This window comes from Doryrhamphus excisus, linkage group LG3, assembly GCF_037039965.1.
Source record: "Doryrhamphus excisus strain RoL-2023G ecotype Guam linkage group LG3, RoL_Dexc_Guam_v1.1, whole genome shotgun sequence".
NCBI lineage: Eukaryota > Metazoa > Chordata > Actinopteri > Syngnathiformes > Syngnathidae > Doryrhamphus > Doryrhamphus excisus.
Genome location: NC_136359.1, coordinates 8,601,743 through 8,623,914, shown reverse-complemented (window position 1 = coordinate 8,623,914; position 22,172 = coordinate 8,601,743). Strand labels below are relative to the sequence as shown.

At 41.7% G+C, this 22,172-nt stretch overlaps 1 protein-coding gene across 2 annotated transcripts; it reads left to right on the top strand.

The window, feature by feature from the left end:
- The first annotated feature begins 75 nt into the window (after window positions 1-75).
- On the top strand, window positions 76-21,663 carry cbwd (COBW domain containing). 2 transcript variants are annotated; one of them, XM_058069552.2, is made up of 16 exons: window positions 76-310; window positions 698-837; window positions 940-1,026; window positions 1,248-1,344; window positions 1,409-1,500; window positions 6,270-6,329; window positions 7,851-7,888; window positions 12,516-12,562; window positions 12,843-12,929; window positions 13,012-13,056; window positions 13,717-13,773; window positions 16,568-16,619; window positions 19,272-19,340; window positions 19,466-19,531; window positions 19,664-19,790; window positions 20,152-21,663. In XM_058069552.2, the coding sequence occupies exons 2-16, from the start codon at window positions 738-740 to the stop codon at window positions 20,217-20,219; spliced, it is 1,092 nt and encodes a 363-aa protein (XP_057925535.2). In that variant the 5' UTR covers window positions 76-310; window positions 698-737; the 3' UTR covers window positions 20,220-21,663. The 2 variants fall into 2 exon arrangements, with proteins under 2 accessions (XP_057925535.2, XP_057925539.2); XM_058069556.2 differs by lacking the exons at window positions 76-310; window positions 698-837; window positions 940-1,026 and adding an exon at window positions 1,033-1,164.
- The last annotated feature ends 509 nt before the right edge of the window (window positions 21,664-22,172 follow it).

Below are 22,172 nucleotides of genomic sequence, written 5' to 3'. Positions count from 1 at the left end.
CATCCTTTTTAATACCACATTCTGTACGGCGAGGTAAAGTGGTAAAAAGTGTTTATTTTCCTATACATATACGTATACATTATTTTAAATTGTAAAGTTACGTGTTTTGTCCTGTTTTACTTATTTGTTTGTTTCCCATAAAGTATGTTGACTCTTGAGGAAAATCGCGGAACCTTTATTCATGCCAAAGAAGCCGTCGGACTGCTAATACTGTTGCACGGCAGCAGAGCCCCGTAGAGACGACTTGCTAACGCTGCTTGTAATTAAAATAGTACGTTTTGCTTGATTGTGCGATTCATCCCAGTGGCAGGTAAGTTTTACGATACATTTTGTATTATGTGGCTGGGAATTCACCAGCGAAGAGGAAATGAACACTTGAAAGTACCGGTTCAATGAATACATGTGGACAAACAAACTAGATTTGTTTGCAGTCTGAGTACATTATATTGCATCAAGTATACTCACATTAAACTTCATATAACAGGTGTAACAGTCACCAATTTTTATTCTACATCGGTTTCAAAAATATATTTGTGGTAGTGTGAAAACAGAACGAATTGACATGGATGCAAACGACTGCTAAAATTGAAAATTTACTTTGCAAAGTCAGCCATACAGTCCTTCGATTGGCTGCCATTACAGCTAATGAATAGTCCAGTGATTTTTTATTTTTTTTGGCCTCTGTTTGATTATTCAGATCATCCTGTCTCTTGCCTGGTGATTCAAATGTCGCTGTGATGGCTGATGACGACGTTTGCCCAGAGTTGGTTCCCATCGATGCCCAGCCTGATGGTCCCGCAGAGCAGATTCCCGTCACCATCATCTCTGGCTACCTTGGTGCGACACTGTCTGCGTTCTAGCTTCCTCACCTCAACCTCATGCAAACAACTTTGTCCTTAAAACAGTGTTTAACTGTGAAATTTTGTACTGTATTTGTAGGAGCTGGAAAGACCACACTGCTGAACTATATTTTAACAGAACAACACAACAAACGGATTGCTGTCATACTTAATGAATTTGGAGAAGGTACCCCATAAGAGCACATTTAACATTTTACCTGAAGAGGGCAGCAAAGTAAGATGACAAATGGACCTCAACAAATCCATTCATTGATTTTCTCCTTGGGTTTCCTTTTTCCATCTCTATTTTCTATCCATATACATGGTTGTAATTCCTAAATAGTAAATTAAATCTCGTTTTTTTGGCACAATTATAGTTATAGTGTCTCTCACATGCTTCACCAACAGGTAGCGCTCTTGAGAAGTCCCTGGCAGTGAGCCATGCTGGAGAACTTTATGAGGAGTGGCTGGAGCTGAGAAACGGCTGCCTCTGCTGCTCTGTCAAGTAGGTCACGTGTCAGCTGTTGATCCTTTTAGTATACAAATACCTTTTTTTGATTCATGTTTAGGGACAATGGCCTTAAAGCTATTGAGAACCTGATGGAGAAGAAGGGAAAGTTTGACTACATCCTCTTGGAAACCACGGGACTTGCTGATCCAGGTAACACAATGTGGTATTGTGACGTGTTAATACTGTCAAAATAAGTTTACCAGTGCTTATATGGTAATGGTAATGGATTTATTTCATTTGAACATGCATCAGGTTACAATTGAGTGCATCCCATAATCAGTTCACAGTTCCACATGTCCAAAAGGAGTAGGAAGAAGCAAAGCTTATTAAATCCTAATCCTAATGGTTCAAGACTTTTCATCCTTGTATTTAGCAAACATCAACTGCTTGTATTGTTTCTTGAATTGGCTCATCCTTGTGCATTGTTGGAGTTGCTTAGTCAATCAATCCATTCCATAGTTTGATTCCACATACTGAAATGCTATGGCTTTTTAACATAGTCCTAGGATATAAGTGTTTCAAATTTAGTTCTTCCCTGAGATCATATTTCTCCTCTCTTGTAGGGAAGTATTGGATGACATTTTTAGCTAATTGGTTATTTTTAGTCTTATGCATTATTTTAGCTGTTTGAAGATTAACTATACCAGCAAGTTTAAATATTTGTGATTTTAGAAATAAGGAGTTAGTATGTTAGGCAGCATCATGAATTATCCTTACTGATCTTTTTTGCAGTACATTTAGCAAGTGAAGATTGCTTTTATAGTTATTACCCCATATTTCTACACAATAAGTAAGATATGGTAGAACCAGAGAGCAATAGAGTGTGGCGTGATTTCTGATTGAGAACAAATTTTGCTTTATTGCTTTATATTGAAATGTTTTTTGCGACTTTATCTTGTATATTTGTAATATGAGGTTTCTAGCTCATATTTGATCCACAGAAATGTATTTTTGTTCACCCTTTTAATATCACCACATTCAAGTGTAAACAGAATGTGGAAACCACCATAATATTATATACAGTGCATCCGGAAAGTATTCGCAGCGCTTCACTTTTTCCACATTTTGTCATGTTACAGCCTCATTCCAAATTGTATTAATTTAATCTCTTACCTCAAAATTCTACACAAAATACTCCATTATGACAATGTGAAAAAGTTTTTTTTGTGACTTTTTTTGAATTTATTAAAAATAGAAAACAAAAAAATCACATTTACATAAGTATTCACAGCCTTTGCTTAATACTTTGTTGATCCCCCTTTGGCAGCAATTACAGCCTCAAGTCTTTTTGAATATGATCCCACAAGTTTAGCACACCTATCTTTAGGCAGTTTTGCCCATTCTTCTTTGCAATAAGTCTCAAGCTCCATCAGGTTGGATGGGAGACGTCTGTGCACAGCCATTTTCAGATCTCTCCAGAGATGTTCGATCGGATTCAAGTCTGGACTCTGGCTGGGCCACTCCAGGACATTCACGGAGTGGTTCTGAAGCCAATCTTTTGAGATCTTGGCTGTGTGCTAATGTCTACTGTCTATATGGTCAAGGTACATGACCAGTCTACTGAGGTCAAGAGCGCTCTGGGGCAGGTTTTCATCCAGGATATCTCTATATATTGCTACATTCATTTTTCCTTCTATCCTGACTAGTCTGCCAGTTCCTGCTGCTGAAAAACATCCCCACAGCATGATGCTGCCACCACCATACTTCACTGTAGGGATGGTATTGGCCTGGTGATGAGCAGTGCCTGGTTTCCTCCAAACATGGCGCCTGGCATTCACACCAAAGAGTTCAGTCTTTGTCTCATCAGACCAGAGAATTTTGTTTCTCATGGTCTGAGAGTCATTCAGGTGCTTTTTGGCAAATTCCAGACGGGCTGCCATGTTCCTTTTACTAAGGAGTGGCTTTCGTCTGGCCACTCTACCATACAGGCCTGATTGGTGGATTGCTGCAGAGATGGTTGTCCTTCTGGAAGGCTCTCCTCTCTCCACAGAGGAACGCTGGAGCTCTGACAGAGTGACCATCGGGGCCTTGGTCACCTCCCTGACTAAGGCCCTTCTTCCCCGAAGAAGGCCGGCCAGCTCTAGGAAGAGTCCTGGTGGTTCCAAACGTCTTCCATTTACGAATAATGGAGGCCACTGTGCTCATTGGGACCTTCAAAGCAGCAGAAATTTTTCTGTATCCTTCCCCAGATTTGTGCCTCAAGACAATCCTGTCTCGCAGGTCTACAGACAGTTCTTTTGACTTCATGCTTGGTGTTTGTGCTCTGACATGCACAGTCAACTGTGGGACCTTATATAGACAGTTATTATATTTCCAAATCATGTCCAATCAACTGAATTTACTGCAGGTAGACTCCAATTAAGCTGTAGAAAGATCTCAAGGATGATCAGTGGAAAAAAGATGCACCTGAGCTCAAACAAAGGCTGTGAATACTTATGTAAATGTGATTTTTTTTGTTTTCTATTTTTAATAAATTCAAATAAAGTAAAAAAAAAACTTTTTCACATTGTCATAATGGAGTATTTTGTGTAGAATTTTGAGGTAAGAGATTAAATTAATACAATTTGGAATGAGGCTGTAACATGACAAAATGTGGAAAAAGTGAAGCGCTGTGAATACTTTCCGGATGCACTGTAATTCCTGTTTGGTCACACTCGAACATACTGTTAGCGTTCTATCCCTAACGGCTGTTTCCATATCATTGTGGTTGCATTGGGCAGTATAATGCTGCCTGGAGGAGTAGTCTGTATGGATGCCCATTATCTAAAGTGTCCATAGGTACAGTGCATCCGGAAAGTATTCACAGCGCTTCACTTTTTCTACATTTTGTCATGTTACAGCCTCATTCCAAACTGAATTAAATTAATCTCTTACCTCAAAATTCTACACAAAATACTCCATTATGACAATGTGAAAAAAGGTTTTTTTGACATGTTTTGAATTTATTAAAAATAGAAAACAAAAAAATCACATTTACATAAGTATTCACAGCCTTTGCCATGAAGCTCAAAATTGAGCTCAGGTGCATCTTTTTTCCACTGATCATCCTTGAGATCTTTCTACAGCTTAATTGGAGTCCACCTGCAGTAAATTCGGTTGATTGGACATGATTTGGAAATATAATAACAGTCTATATAAGGTCCCACAGTTGACTGTGCATGTCAGAGCACAAACACCAAGCATGAAGTCAAAAGAACTGTCTGTAGACCTGCGAGACAGGATTGTCTTGAGGCACAAATCTGGGGAAGGATACAGAAAAATTTCTGCTGCTTTGAAGGTCCCAATGAGCACAGTGGCCTCCATTATTCGTAAATGGAAGACGTTTGGAACCACCAGGACTCTTCCTAGAGCTGGCCGGCCTTCTTCGGGGAAGAAGGGCCTTAGTCAGGGAGGTGACCAAGGCCCCGATGGTCACTCTGTCAGAGCTCCAGCGTTCCTCTGTGGAGAGAGGAGAGCCTTCCAGAAGGACAACCATCTCTGCAGCAATCCACCAATCAGGCCTGTATGGTAGAGTGGCCAGACGAAAGCCACTCCTTAGTAAAAGGAACATGGCAGCCCGTCTGGAATTTGCCAAAAAGCACCTGAATGACTCTCAGACCATGAGAAACAAAATTCTCTGGTCTGATGAGACAAAGATTGAACTCTTTGGTGTGAATGCCAGGCGCCATGTTTGGAGGAAACCAGGCACTGCTCATCACCAGGCCAATACCATCCCTACAGTGAAGCATGGTGGTGGCAGCATCATGCTGTGGGGATGTTTTTCAGCAGCAGGAACTGGCAGACTAGTCAGGATAGAAGGAAAAATGAATGCAGCAATATATAGAGATATCCTCATAATGGAGTATTTTGTGTAGAATTTTGAGGTAATTTAATTCAGTTTGAAATGAGGCTGTAACATGACAAAATGTAGAAAAAGTGAAGCGCTGTGAATACTTTCTGGATGCACTGTACCTATGGACACTTTAGATAATGGTGATGCACTGTATGAATGTGAGTGAATGGTCGTTTGTCTGTATGTGTCCTGCGACCAGTCCAGGGTATAACCCTGCTCTCGCCTGAAGTCAGCTCCACCACAGTAAGGACAAACGTTTTGACGATGGATGGATGGAATTTAATCCTCATTGATGTTGTTCTATTCAGTCATTCATTTGTTTTTCTAAAGTTATAGGATAATTGGCATTCATCTTCTGGTGCTCAGGCAGTGTGTTTAAACACCTGCTCATGTCCCCATCTGCGCTTTGTCTGACTTTTGACAGCAGCTGAACCCAGAAGTTATCAGCGGTGCTCATGTTTAGAATGAGGACATCGATATTTGGCCATTTGGGGATGAGCCCTGCACCGACCGGGGCGTGTCTATAAGTGACAGGTGTCAGCATGGGCTGACGCACAGGGGTGGGGTTGTATTCAGTCCTCTTAATGCGTCATTCGCCAAGACATCCTCGTTATCTCCTGTCATTGGCGCTCCCACTGCTGTCAATCAGAAAGCCATCTTTTTTGTGTGAGGAGAGATTTTGCCCGTTCATCCAGGAAAGCGGTTTGGTTGAGTTGCGCAAAACATGCCATTTCATTACGTGTCCATCAAATATTTACAATTCTTTCCTGTTCTCACTTGGCTGTTTGGCAAAAAGTGCTTTATGGGAACAAGATGTGGCTGCCACAGTGACATGGCGTCTGCGAGGGGGGCCCCCATGGAAGATGGGAACAAAACAGACGTGGCCGCCAGGGGTGTACAATTGGAATTCTTGGAAATCTGTCTGAGAACAAAACAAGCAAAAGTGCAGGGGTTCTGAAACCTGAGTCCTCCTCCCAGTGCATCGTTCAGTGCTTTAAAGAGTAAAAATCATTAACATGCTCAAATAACTGGCAGTTAATTTGCTTTTGAATCTAAGGAAATTGCATTTTGTTTGTGTGTTCGACAGGTGCAGTGGCCTCCATGTTCTGGGTTGATGCAGAGCTTGGCAGTGACATCTATCTGGACGGTGAGTTTATTTCGGCTATGTTTGCATTTGGGCCTCCATGCTGCTCCACCACTCTGATCGATCGACACATCCATAAGAAATAATGAAAATAGAAATGTTTCAGTATCAAGTGCTCACCGTCACAGAGAACCCTGCTAGTTTTCATTTTATTAGCAATGGGCGAGGTGACTAAGTGTGTTTTGTGTGCATGAAGTAGGGATGCAGCTGATCCAATAGGGTTCTGATACCAGCATAATTCACATCTTAGAAATTTCCAAAATCACCTACAGAGATTTTCGATCCATGAGCCAAGGCTGTGCTTTAATGTACAGGAGTTTATTGCAGCTTCATATATAGACATGCTATATACCAAAAGAAGCATTAGACTCTGATCTTTCATCAGAAAAAAAGTTTGTGTTTACCTTTTTTTTTGTTCTTTAGTAATCAGCAGTAGAACATAGGTAGGTTTAAGCAAAATATCAGTGAAAATATGCATTTCAAGCATAACTTTGGAATAATAATTATTAAATAATAATAATTTTGATACAAATTTAGCCAAAGGGTCTAAACAACGATGCCACAACATAAACAACACAAAAATGGTTGTTTTACATGAAAATAATTTTTTGGACAAATATAACGCTATAAAATGTTCTCCCCGTGCATGTGTGGGTTTTCTCCGGGTATTCCGGTTTCCTCCCACATTCCAAAAACATGCTAGGTTAATTGGCGACTCCAAATTGTCCATAGGTATGAATGTGAGTGTGAATGGTTGTTTGTCTATATGTGCCCTGTGATTGGCTGGCGACCAGTCCAGGGTGTACCCCACCTCTCGCCTGATGACAGCTGGGATAGGCTCCAGCACCCCCATGACCCTCATGAGGATAAGCGGTGGAAAATTAATGAATGAATGAATAACGTTATAAACTATTTACAATTGTCAGCATGCATTTCAATGAGAAAGATGCAGGTAAAGCTCTTATAAAATGCATTTCTGCCACCTGGTGCTCCCTTCTATTGTGGAATTGCAAACTTCTTTTGTAGCGAATGAGTTGACTGCATAGGCAATTTTATCTATCTGCCATAAAAGTTAGCCACTCATTAATTCAAACATAACACGCAAAGACAGATGCATGGCAGATGCCCACCTCTTTTAGGAATTATCACGCAGGTATAGATCTACTTTTAGACATTAAAAACACCAAATTTAGCTTTAGCGCCTCCATTGTGTGCAAAATACTGACATGCACCAAAACCGCTGCGTCATTTGTGTCCCCAAATGTTACCTGTCGTGTTTGCGTGTTAGTTCGTGTTTTAATAGTACGTTTGCGTGTGCACACAGTGAATGCTCAGCTGTCCGCTCTTTTGTGACAGGCCAGTCGACCAAAAGTTAAAGAGAAAAGCGTCTCTTTCTCTCTCTGTCAACAACAAAACAGACCCGAAGTAAAAACACCAAACGCTGCGAGCAATTTAGCCAAGAATGCGCACAAGTCGTCGGGAATTCCTTTGAGTCCTCAAACCCATGTTGTTTTTTCCTCTCAGGCATTGTGACCGTCGTCGACGCCAAATATGGACTGCAGGTATGTCATTGAATGTTGAGGGACATATTTGTTGCCAAAAGTTAGCTGCATGCATCACAATGAGATGTTTCAATATAACTACACTGTAAGGCAAAGGTCATGTGGTCACATGACAAAAATCATAAGGTCACAGAAATCATCGGGTCATTTTAAAAGCCTATCATCGATCAGTCCTAATTGATAAAACACCCATTTTAGCTGACGGACATACAGTGCATCCGGAAAGTATTCACAGCGCTTCACTTTTTCTACATTTTGTCATGTTACAGCCTCATTCCAAACTGTATTAAATTAATCTCTTACCTCAAAATTCTACACAAAATACTCCATTATGACAATGTGAAAAAGTTTGTTTTTGACTTTTTTTGAATTTATTAAAAATAGAAAACAAAAAAATCACATTTACATAAGTATTCACAGCCTTTGCCATGAAGCTCAAAATTGAGCTCAGGTGCATCTTTTTTCCACTGATCATCCTTGAGATCTTTCTACAGCTTAATTGGAGTCCACCTGCAGTAAATTGAGTTGATTGGACATGATTTGGAAATATAATAACTGTCTATATAAGGTCCCACAGTTGACTGTGCATGTCAGAGCACAAACACCAAGCATGAAGTCAAAAGAACTGTCTGTAGACCTGCGAGACAGGATTGTCTTGAGGCACAAATCTGGGGAAGGATACAGAAAAATTTCTGCTGCTTTGAAGGTCCCAATGACCACAGTGGCCTCCATTATTCGTAAATGGAAGACGTTTGGAACCACCAGGACTCTTCCTATAGCTGGCCGGCCTTCTAAACTGAGCGATCAGGGAAGAAGGGCCTGAGTCAGGGAGGTGACCAAGGCCCCGATGGTCACTCTGTCAGAGCTCCAGCGTTCCTCTGTGGAGAGAGGAGAGCCTTCCAGAAGGACAACCCTCTCTGCAGCACTCCACCAATCAGGCCTGTATGGTAGAGTGGCCAGACGAAAGCCATCAGACCAGAGAATTTTGTTTCTCATGGTCTGAGAGTCATTCAGGTGCTTTTTGGCAAATTCCAGACGGGCTACCATGTTCCTTTTACTAAGGAGTGGCTTTCGTCTGGCCACTCTACCATACAGGCCTGATTGGTGGAGTGCTGCAGAGATGGTTGTCCTTCTGGAAGGCTCTCCTCTCTCCACAGAGGAACGCTGGAGCTCTGACAGAGTGACCATCGGGGCCTTGGTCACCTCCCTGACTAAGGCCCTTCTTCCCCGATCGCTCAGTTTAGAAGGCCGGCCAGCTCTAGGAAGAGTCCTGGTGGTTCCAAACGTCTTTCATTTACGAATAATGGAGGCCACTGTGCTCATTGGGACCTTCAAAGCAGCAGAAATTTTTCTGTATCCTTCCCCAGATTTGTGCCTCAAGACAATCCTGTCTCGCAGGTCTACAGACAGTTCTTTTGACTTCATGCTTGGTGTTTGTGCTCTGACATGCACAGTCAACTGTGGGACCTTATATAGACAGTTATTATATTTCCAAATCATGTCCAATCAACTGAATTTACAGCAGGTGGACTCCAATTAAGCTGTAGAAAGATCTCAAGGATGATCAGTGGAAAAAAGATGCACCTGAGCTCAATTTTGAGCTTCATGGCAAAGGCTGTGAATACTTATGTAAATGTGATTTTCTTGTTTTCTATTTTTAATAAATTCAAAACATGTCAAAAAAAACCTTTTTTCACATTGTCATAATGGAGTATTTTGTGTAGAATTTTGAGGTAAGAGATTAATTTAATTCAGTTTGGAATGAGGCTGTAACATGACAAAATGTGGAAAAAGTGAAGCGCTGTGAATACTTTCCGGATGCACTGTATTTGGACACTGACACAAGTTTCGTTTGTTTACCCTTTTACTGAAACCTACTCAAAATATGGTGATATAATGGACATGGACATAAAGTGTAGACTCTCAGCTTTCATTTGAGGGTATCCACATTCAAAGTGAATGAAGGGTTTTAGGAGTGTCAGCCACCCTCTTTTTAAAGGGACCAAAAGTAATTGGACAATTGACCAAAAGCCTATTTCATGGGCAGGTTTGGGCAATTCATTCATTCATTCATTCATTCATTTTCTACCGCTTTTTCCTCACGAGGGTCGCGGGGGTGCTGGAGCCTACCCCAGCTGTCTTCGGGCGAGAGGCGGGGTACACCCTGGACTGATCGCCAGCCAATCACAGGGCACATATAGACAAACAGCCATTCACACTCACATTCATACCTATGGACAATTTGGAGTCGCCAATTAACCTAGCATGTTTTTGGAATGTGGGAGAAAACCGGAGTACCCGGAGAAAACCCACGCGTGCACTGGGAGAATATGCAAACTCCACACAGAGATGCCCGAGGGTGGAATTGAACCCTGGTCTCCTAGCTGTGAAGTCTGCGCACTAACCACTAGACCGCTGTGCCGCAATTCATTCATTATATCACTATAAATTAAGCAGATATAAGGCCTGGGATTGATCTGAGGTATTTTGTTTGCATTTGGAAGATTTTGCTGTGAAGACAACATGCGGTTAAAAGAGCTCTCCATGCAGGTGAACAAAGCCATCCTTAGGCTGTGAGAACAGGAAAAAAAACATCAGAGAAATGGCTACAATATTAGGAGTGGCAAAATCTACAGTTTGGTACATCCTGAGAAAGAAAGCAGGCACTGGTCAACTCAGCAACGCAAAAACACCTGGACGTCCACGGAAGACAATGGTGGTAGATGATGGCAGAATCATTTCCATGGTGAAGAAAAAACCCTTTACAACAGCCATGACGTGAACACCACTCTCCAGGAGGTGGGAATATCAATACACAAGTCTGCCATAAAGAGAAGACTGCACTAAAGTAAATACAGAGGGTTCACTGCAAGGTACAGGCCACTCATAAGTCTGAAGGATAGAAAGGGTAGATTGGACTTTGCTGAGAAAGATCTAAAAAAGCCGGAAAGTTTTTGGAAGAACATTCTTTGTACAGATGAAATCATGATCCAAAGCACACTACATCCTTGGTAAAACACAGGGGAGGCAGTGTGATGGCTTTGGCCTGCATGGCTGCCAGTGGCACTGGGTCACTCGTGTTTATTTATAATGTGACACAGGACAGAAGCAGCCGGATGAATTCTGCGGTGTTCAGAGATATTCTATCTGCTCAGATCCAGTCAAATTCAGCCAAATTGATTGGGTGGGGTTCATAATACAGATGGACAATGACCCAAAACATACAGCAACAACAACCCTGGAGTTTATTAAAGCAAAGAAGTGAAATACTTTTGAATGGCCAAGTCAGTCACCTGATCTCAACCCAATTGAGCATGCATTTCACTTGTTAAAGACTAAACTTGGGACAGAAAGGCCCACAAACAAACAGCAAATGAAAGCTGCTGCAGTAAGGGCCTGGCAGAGCATTCAAATGGAGGAAACCTGGTGATCTGGTGATGTTCATGAGTTCAAGACTTCAAGAAGTCATTGCCAGCAAAGGGTTTTCAACCAAGTATTAGAAATGAACATTTAGTTTTCAGTTGCTTAATTTGTCCAATTACTTTTGAGCCCCTGAAATGAAAGGATTGTGTTTAAAAACTGCTTTAATTCCTGGCATTTTTATGCAATCTTTTTGTTGAACCCACTAAATTAAAGCTGAAAGTCTGCACTTGGACTACATCTGAACTGTATCATTTCAAATATAATGCTTAGTGTACAGTACCAAAATTGGAAAAAACTTTGTGTCCGTCCAAATATTTATGGACCTAACTGTATGTGCCCTGTGATTGGCTGGCGACCAGTCATATGGGTGGGGCATTTTTCTCTGCACAAAACATTGTTTTCCCACACCAGTCACACTCGAATAAAGGAATATGCTTTTGGATGCTGTCAAGTGCGTTCCAAAGGACACAACTCCTAAAAGTCAAGGTAATTTAAGCAATTCAGAAGCCTGAAGACGGTCTATTCAGGAAACTGTATGACCATGGATGTAAAGTTACAAAATGTACGTACAAAAACCCCAAAATAATAATTCGCCAAAAAGAATTCAATCAAACAAAATGGAGTTACCAAGTTGTCCATAGGTATGAATGTGAGTGTGAATGGTTGTTTGTCTAGTATATGGGCCCTGTGATTGGCTGACCACCAGTCCAGGGTGTACCCCGCCTCTCGCCCGAAGACAGCTGGGATAGGCTCCAGCATGCCTGCAACCCTCGTGAGGATAAGATGTATGGATAAATGGAGCCTTTTCCTGTGTTAACCGCATCATTAGCAGAAATGCCTTTGCAGTTTTTCTTTGAAATAAACGTCTGTGGTTAGCGCGCAGACCTCACAGCTAGGAGACCTGAGTTCAATCCCACCCTCGGCCATCTCTGTGTGGAGTTGGCCGGGTACTCCGGCCTCCTCCCACATTCCAAAAACAAGCTAGGTTAATTGGCGCCTCCAAATTGTCCATAGGTATGAATGTGAGTATGAATGGTTGTTTGTCTATGTGTAAACAATGTCTATGTGCCCTGTGATTGGCTGGCGACCAGTCCAGGGTGTACCCTGCCTCTCGCCCGAAGACAGCAGAAGACAGGCTCCAGCAACCTTTGTGAGGAAAAGCGGTAGAAAATGAATGAATAAATAAATGTCTCTTTTCATGCAGCATATAACTGAGGAAAAGGCTGATGGTCTTGTGAATGAAGCAGCAAGGTAGGCTGTTTTACATTGACACACTTTTACAATTCAGTGTGCATATCAAGGTAGGGGGGGGCAGACTGGTCATCCCTCTTTTTGTTCGGGACCTCCCGCAGCTGTGTGCTGATCAGGCCTAGTCGCTCAACCATTTTTTTTTCCCCCCGATGTATTTTTTTGCTAAACAATGGCTAGACTATGTATTTGTGTATAGTAGACGCATCACTTTGTGCTGTCCCTGACTACGGACACTTGTACTGTTACACCTCTACGACGTGCATATTTTATACCATTTTAGGCAGGTTGCACTGGCTGACCTGATTATTATCAACAAGACTGATCTGGTGGCGGAAGAGGAGCTCGCTCAAGTCTGTGATGCTGTCAGGTCCGTTCTCCAGGTACATGTTTGAAATGATCCTGGGCATGAATTTGGCTTTAGCCAATAACATTTGTGTTTCACACCTTAGGTCAATAAACGGTGTGGCCAATCTCCTGGTAACCCAGAGATCAAGGTAATTTCTGCTGTCACACTCACGGCAGGGCCCTTTTTTCCCCTTTATTGTGAGAATATAAAGCTTCTGTGCAGTCAGGCCTCCCTGCTTTGTTTGTAAATGGTGGCAGATGAACTCCACATGCTCACCCCTGCTCAGATCTTCATATCAAAGATGAAGCAGCTTGGGCATCGCAGCAAAGGGACCGTCTCACCTTCCCTTCCCCTGCACACTCGTATCATGAAAACATACACAAAATGCAGCACCCGAGGTAAACAGACGTGGGATGGTGTCCGATTACCCAGGAAACTTTGCTCTCTGACCTGCGGTCTTCTTGCAGACGGGGGTTGCGCATGCATGTGTGCCTGTTTGTGTGTCAGCTTGTTATTGGACCCAGGTGGCACCTGGCTAACACAAGCAGGATCTACCAAAGGTCTGGGTGTGTTCCCCCACCTTCCCTCCCACCGACAGAGTTCAGACACAGGCGAGAAGATGAAAGAGGACATGCAGTGATGGGGTTAATCAGAAAAACATTCTCACCAACCTAGAATGGATTTATTTACATCCCGTTTAGGCAACTTGTGACCCAAGATGGACTCTTTGTTGTTCAACCTTCCACCGTCAGTGCGTGTTGACTAAACTTTATTGGACAAAGTCAACTAATGTGGTCTTCTTCCACAGGGTGGACCTCTCTGAAGTCCTCGACCTTCATGCCTTCGACAGTAAGGATGGCACAGAGTGAGTTTTACCATAAAGTTTGAATTTAATTCACAAAGAAGACGCTATCACTGCTTTTGCCTATTAATGTACGGGAGAGCACCAGCCATAATATTAGGTACACTTATCATAAGGATCAATACAGAGCTACTGTATATAGTATATATTGCTTTATCTGGAATAGTCTTCATTTTGTAATGACACAATATATGGACTGGCATAAGGGAAAACTACAAAAAATTTGCTTTATATTAAGGAAAAAAGAAAGAAAAACTGGTAATTTTAAGAGAATAAAATTGTAATTTGATGAGAATGAAACCGTCCTTTTAGGACAAAAATATATATAGATTGTGAAGGAAATCTCGACCTCCCTTACTTCGAGGTGATCTCCTTGTGGGTGTCGAATTGAGGATATGGGCAGACTAAATAACCAAACCGGTATATAAAAACCAGAGTATTTATTCCTGATACAAACAATATCTAATACAGACGTCCGGGCTTAGTTGCTTTTCCTGTATGCCAACAGTAAGTTGGGTCTTAGTACAGCGCAGCTGCAAAAAGCACCCTTTCTTTCCCTGCCCGGCTTTTTATACATTTCAAGATTGTGCAAGACGTGGACCAATCAGCACGCGCGCCGTCGCCCTGGTTTCATCATCACCGGCCCATCTCTGTCTTTCTTGTCAGCAAGGACGATGCCAGGACGTCTGGAACTGCTTTGGTCATAGATTTTTTCAATTTTGTATTTATGATAGTTGAATGTGTGTGTGTGTGTGTGTGTGTGTGTGTGTGTGTGTGTGTATATACACACACACACACACACTACCGCTTGTCCTCACAAGGGTGGCGGGGGTGCTGGAGCCTATCCCAGCTGTCTTTGGACAGTTTTGAGTCGCCAATGTGTGTGTGTGTGTATATATACACAATATTGAATAACGAATTCCAGTCCAGTAGTCTAGTCTGTAATACAGATGTACACCACTGCAAACACTATAATAAACATACGTATTGACATATTGTAGGAGAACCTACTGTAATGTCCCTAAAGTGTGTTGCTCTGGGCCCAATGTTATTATTGTACCGGTTGCTAAGTTACAGCGATATTAGTTGTGTGCCCTGATGGCCTTTTGCCGCTGGTGCGTCTGAAGCGTGTACCCAACAGTCTTTGACACTGTTGCTTGCCATGTTTCTCTTCAATTAACAGACTCTTTTATTGAGCCTACCCCCCGGTCACACCCGAGGTGGTCAGCATATTGTGGCCCCCCTCCATCCCCCTGTGGTAGAATGTCATTGTCATGAATAGAGTCAGTGTTCATCCCTTCATGTGAATGAAACGGGCCGTGGCGTTAAAGCTCCCTTACATGCCCTCAGTCAGTGTGTGTGAGGCCAGCTGCGGAGGATTAAAGCTGTGTGTGTCCATCGGCTCCCGAGGAGTCCCCCTTGTCCCAACAGATAGCTCCTTTCCCCTCACCTTTGAGAGGCGGGGGGAGTGCAGGCCCCTCCTGCCCCCCATTCCACAAGAGCCCATGCTGACTGTTTGAAGTGGGGACCCCTGCTGCTCTGCCTGTGTGGTACTAACTAACAGGGTACAGGGCTCAAACTGCTGGACACAACATTTAGCCTCCTTGTGAGGTCAGCAAGACGAGGGGAGGAGTTTGGGGGGGGGGGGGTTGTGATGGTGAGAACAATGGCCCGAGTTTGTTTGGTGGCTGCAGTGGGCGTTTTGTAGGGTTTAATTGCCATTTCTTAAGTTTTCACAAGTCCATTGAGGGCTGGTGTCGTTAAGTGCCGATTATACTGTGAGGACACACAGTAGTCACCACACATGACACTTTTCTCCCACCACACTATTATTCCTGAAATAGTCACTCCTGATCCAGAGGGGCCATTTACACGTCACTGTTAATAATATAAAATCGTGTGGTTTTGATGTTTAGTTACACGTCGATAGGGTTTTGAAGCTTGAAAACAACTCTCAAAGGGTTATTTGTAGAAAGCCAGTGGTATCCGAACTCCAAAATATCCAGAATAATATGAGATTAAAAATGTTGTTTTGGTATACTGCTGCAATAGGGCCAACCATATCTATCTTTCCTGATGATATTTTCCAGGTCAAACACCAAAACTTTTACTGGGTAATGCTGTAGTCTACCTCGGTCATTGAGATGTCAAAAAAACATGTAAATGTAAACTTTCCTCCTTTAGTCAAATAGCTAAAGCTGCAGAACCAAGCCTTCTGACGAAGATGGCCAAAAGAATGAAATACGTCTACGGAGTACGGTGCAAAACTATGCAGCAGCAGAAGTTGTATTATTGGCAACAAGTATTTGATTTATTATTAGACACTGCGCTGCTCACGAAAGTGTGCTGGCCACACCCCATTGGCGTGGGGTAGTGTGCCTGGTCTACGTAATTAGAGCCCATTATCTAAAACTGTTGGTCTTACATAAAAATGCACACATTTTATTGCATTCAATGTTTAAAAAAAATGTATATGGCTCTCACAGATACACATTTTAAAATATCTGGCCTTCATGGCTCTCTTCGCCAAAAAGGTTCCCGACCCCTGCTCTAGCCCAAAGTTGGTACCATTGAGTTCCTATATGAGTTCCAACGTGAAAGGTACCCATCATATTCATTCATTCATTCATTCAATCACAAATTTTCTACCGCTTATCCTCACAAGGATAACTGACTGTAAAAGGTTTGGGAACCTCGAGATGAGCGGTTCAGCTATTTCTGAAACCAAATCAGCAACTAAAAGTGAAGTAAAGTGAAGACCTATTTACAAATAAATAATATTTTCTCCTCTTGGCAGTTTATCCGAGAAGTTTCAGATTTTCAAACCGACAAGACCTCATCTTGACAAGGTATTGTTTGCAACCCCCCCCCACCCCCCCACCCCACACACACACACACACGCACACACTCTTTTTCTACATTGAATTCTTCCTTGCTTTGTTTTTTGTTTGCTAATTTATTTCAACACTTCATTTCCTACAAGATTAACCGTATGCGTTCTCCTCAGGGCTAAAAGGAAAATACATACTGTGTGTATATATGTATATATATATATATATATATATATATATATATATATATATATATATATATATATATATATATATGCCCTTGCATGCCCCCAGGCTGTGACACTGCAGTGAAAACTCCCTCCCTGCTCTTTTGGGATGGGGTGTGTGGAGATCATCTTGGAGGTTTTTGATGTTTTTTTTTTTGGTATTAGCTTATAAATAGACTCCCTAATGCACTAAAGGACATCTGTACTGTCCATTGATCGAATTACGCTTTGTCTTTTTAGCATTCAAAGATTAATTAATTTTCAAAATATATTATTGAGGAGTTTTTGAAATGATAAATTCAATGTTTTCTTTAGAAATGACTCATGACCTCATTTTGTTTTGCGTTCTTTAATGGCTGTTAAGTTTTACCACAGGATGGACGTCGATGAGACGTGTGTGTAAATAATGCCATTGTTGTCTGTTTTTTTTCCACGTTGCCTTTTCCCGCATTGGCTCTCAGTCAGCCCCTCCCCACCCTTAGGTAACCCAACCACCCCCCACCGACACAGACAGGACCACCCCTTTTCTCCCTGTCGCTCTTTTCATGTAAATGAGAAGGCTGTTTTTCTGTTGTTATACCAAATGACAAGGAAGTGTGTAACCTTAACACTTCAACACAAAACCACCAAATATCTGCAAAGTGTCCCTTTTAATGCCACAAGGAAGTTAAGAGAGGAGGTTGGGAAACACAGGTGGGGGCGGGGCGGTGGGGCAGATGAAGAGAAGTGCCGAATGGAGTTGTGGTTTTCGACATGGTCATTGACGAAGTCATCAACTGCGGTGTCTTTTGTTTAGCGGGCATGATGGCTTTTTTCCCCCCTCTGTTCTCCTTCAATTGGAAGTTGGAAGTTTGGGGAATTCTGAGTATGTAACTTTCCAAGAATGAATTGAAATATTATGAGAAAAAGATAACAGAATTTCAGGAATGAATTTGTAATATTGTACGCATGTTTACAGCAATAGTATATTTTTGTTGGAATTTATTTTGCAAGAATAAAGTTGTCATGTTATGAGGGGGAAAAACTTGTGATTAATTAACTGTTGTGAATAATAGAGTTGTTTAATAACATGAAACAAAGGAATTAATTTTTTTTAATTAAATTGCAGCTGCAATATATTCCATTAGAAATTATTAGAAATTGCAATCTGATTAATCATGGTTTTTAAAAGAATTAACTCATTTAATCCCGACCATTTTTCAAAAGCCGCCTCTCTCAGTACCAACTGTTTTTGATGATTTGGAAAGGCACACAGAATATTGTGTTTTTGGGATATATAGACATGGTATATACCAAAAGAAAGATTACGCTCTCATCTTTTATCAGGAAAAACGTGTTTCTACCTTTTTCCGTTCTTTAGTAATCAGCAGGAGAACTTAGGTAAGTTTCATCAAAATATCATTTCTTAACAAAAAAGGCTTTTTGTGAAAAGACACATTTCAAGCATGACTTTAACATTGACACAAATTTAGCCATATATATTTAGCCCAGATGTCTAAACAATGATGCTACAACATTAATAAGACAAAAATGGTTGTTTTACATGATAATACAAGTATAACCCCATGAGCTATTTCCAATTTTCACATTTGCAACTGAACTGTGTGTTTGCGCGTGTGAATGCGCAACACGGCCAGATGCCTTTTCACTTCCTGGTTGCTGTGCAGCGTGTATCTTGATGAGAGAGATGCAGGCCGACTTCTTATAAAATGGACTTCTGCTACCTTGGGGTCTTTTTTTTCCAACTTGAAACGGCATCAAACATGATCTCTTCTATTGTAGAGCTGCATCATCACCTTTTAAAAGACGAATGAATACGTCTTTGGGAGCGAATGAGTTAATCATGATTAATCACCATGTCACACAATGTCTAAAATATGCCCATTTTGACTGTATTTTATTGAAAGAAAGATAAATGAGGCTGGGGTTGTACTCCTGTTGATGTGTTCAGGTCAGAATAAAGTTCTAAAACAGTGCCGTCTGTGATCATAAAATAAAAAAGCGTTGATTAGGCTAAAATATTCAGCAGAATTTAATGAAATAAATTAATTTCCGCTGTTTTCAGAGGCCTAATAATATTGTAATATAATAATAATTAATTTTAAAAGAAAGTAGTCATAGTATTACATGAATACTATGGGAGAAAGATGTTATAATATTAAAATCAACTTTAGACTTCTAACGCTAATAATTAATTTCTTACATTCTGAGAATAATAATGTAATGTAATGATTTAAAAGTAATTAATTTAACCAGATTAAAGAAAAACTACTAAAATTGCAAGGATGGGTGACAAAAAGTTGAAATAGTGTAAATAAAGTCATGATGCTGTCACTGCAAACTGCAACCACAACAATAAACTGAGCATAATTCATTTAGCAAAGGCACAATTTTCAAAGCTTGTCATGTGTAGCTAATGTTCTGACTTTTCTTTTCTTGTCAGAGTATTGTAACAGTGACTTTTGAAGTGGTCGGAAGTCTTTCAGAGGATGCCCTAAATGTTTTCATTCAGGTACAAACACACGTTCTGATCCTCTACTTTGCATCCCCGCTCCCACTCCCCAATTATCTGCCTTACAATACGTCCCTTTGAGAAGTAAAGCCTCTTTTTTTTCCTCCCCTCCACACATTTTGTAGGATCTCCTTTGGGAAAAGATGCTGAAAAACAAAGAGGAGCAACCCATGACTGTCATCCGGTTAAAGGTACAGTAAAGCACAACGGTGGCCTCGGTGGCTGCAGCCATCAATAACCCTGCCGCCATTACTATCTGCATTCAGCTTTTTTCAGCGCCGGGTTAATCTGTCACTGGCAACATGTGACGTGCGTGTTTTCAGGGAATAGTGTCACTGGCGGCCAAAGCCCACCAAGTCATGCTGCAGGGGGTCCACGAGCTGTACGAGCTCAAGGAGACTCCCCAGCTTTGGGAGGAGCACCCACGGATCAGCCGACTGGTCTTTATAGGTAAACCAAACTGAGGCATGTTGTCTTCTTCATGTCACTTCATGCAGCGAATGTAACATGTTCACTGGGGTGGGTGGGGGGGGGTGATGATGATGAGGATGATGCCCTACCTTAGAATGTACATGTTAGAATTCATGCCAGCTATTCACACAGCAGTAATGGCTGCTTGCATCGCTGTCAATGGATATGTGAATGTATACCGCTATACAAGCTGTACACTGTACTACTCTAAATATAGTACTCTCTGTTGACATAATGTACTCTTATAAAAGTGTTGCTGAAATGTCAGGGGTGTACTTACTTTTGGAGTACCTTTTACCATCCTTTAATTTATTTTTTTGTCTCTGCTTTGTCTTTACAGGCAGGAACTTGGACAAAGATATTCTGGAACAACAGTTCATCTCCACTGTGGTACAAATAGATGAATAATCAGTTGGGAGGGGGGCACGGTCAAAACAGAGGAGCAGCTCTTGGGGGTTTGAGGATGATGAAGCACACGAGAGGTTAGCTAATGTTATATTATTTATATATAAACACTGATACTGTGGCTACTACTAATAATGTACTTTGTTACAAGCAACAAAGAAAATTCACATGGCAAATGTACGGTATCGTCACTTGGGTTTTTTCCCCTGTTAGCCTAAAACAGGGGTCGGCAACCTTTACTATGAAAAGAGCCATTTTACCCAATGCCCACTGAAGAAAAATAGCCTGGAGCCGCAAAACATATAGTATGTTTAAAACAACATTGGAGGGAATTTGGGGGTATCAAAGTAGTTCAGATAAGAAAAGACGAGTTGGAGTAAATGTATGTGTAAACTACTGTAAACGTAAAAACAAGTTCCCATGCCGCTGTTTTTAAATTATCTCGAATTTATTTTTTAGATTTGTAGGTAAGTATTACTTGTTTTTCTTCATGTACTGAACTGGATAGCAGTCAGAACTCACTCAGGATGCATTCATGGTCTCAGACAAAGTTGGATTTTTTAAAACTCATTACAAAAGACGTGCATTTTCCCCACTCGGGTGTTAAAAATATTCAAGCATCGCAAAGGGAGCCACAATAAAGAGGCTGAAGAGCCACATGCGGCTCTGGAGCCGCAGGTTGCTGACCCCTGGCCTAAAACATGCTGTTTTTCCAGTAGCAGTAAAAAAAAAACTCACAAAGGTGGAGGTAATTGTTTTTCATTGAGTGGAGGAAAAAGGAAATCCAATGAAAACCATGTATTGTTGCATTGTTCTTATCTTTTTAGCCACAACATGTAAATATTTATGCAAATATTTATGCTGTTAAGATGGAGATCATTGCTTTAAATTGGGGGGGGGGGGGCTGTCCCATGAAAATGTGTCTCCTTTTGGAGGATTTAAAGAGGAAACGATTTTAGAGGAAACGTGACTAAATAAGAATTCAAATTTGGAGATAACATGCTTTCACGGGCAGTCCCCCTCGGCCGAGAGGCGGGGTACACCCTGGATTGGTCGCCAGCCAATCACAGGGCACATATAGAACAACCATTCACACTCACATTCATACCTATGGACAATTTGGAGTCGCCAATTAATTTTTGGAATGTGGGTGGAAACCGGAGTACCCGGAGAAAACCCACGCATGCGCTGGGAGAACAAGCAAACTCCACACAGAGATGGCAGAGGGTGGAATTGAACTCGGGTCTCCAAGCTGTGAGGCCTGTGCGCTGACCTCTCTCTACCGTGCAGCTCTTTTGTGAGTTTCTGTACACAAAAATCGTAAATTCATGAAAAAAGTCAAAACATTGGAAACTTTCACAGGATGATTTCCTTGGCAAGGTGAAGTGTAAATGTGTTAATGAAGAACATGATTTGGGGATAAATGATTAACAAGTATGTGTGTGTGGGGGGGGGGCTGCTACTCAACCTCAGATTAAGTCTGTGCACGGTTTTACATCATCATTTCTGCCATTAAAATATTTAGTGGTGCTGTCATGTGAGGATCATTACACGCACACACGGTCGTGGGTCAGGTGAGGAAATGGGTGGAGTTTTCCCAGTTCCTCTCATTTGCATTGGAGATTTTTTTTTGTTTTTCCGCACATATCCGCTCTTGGCCTGGCTTTGCTTTGAGGATGGTTCTTTCTTTATTCAAGCCGGGTCGTAAATCCGAGCCGGACCCACGCAGTAGCGCCGAGCAGCGCGGTGCAGCTGGGCCGTTTCCTACTCGATTCTGATGCTGATTGGCCTCGTTAAGAACGCCATTGGCTCTTTTCTGCGATGCCTGCGGGAAGTCCCACCACGGCCATTCTCATGGTCGCCCCCCCTACGGCCATCCAGAGGTGGCAAACCAAACGAAACGGTGGGGGTCCAAAGATGGAAAAACTTGCTTATCACGAGTTAGGCGTGGTGTTA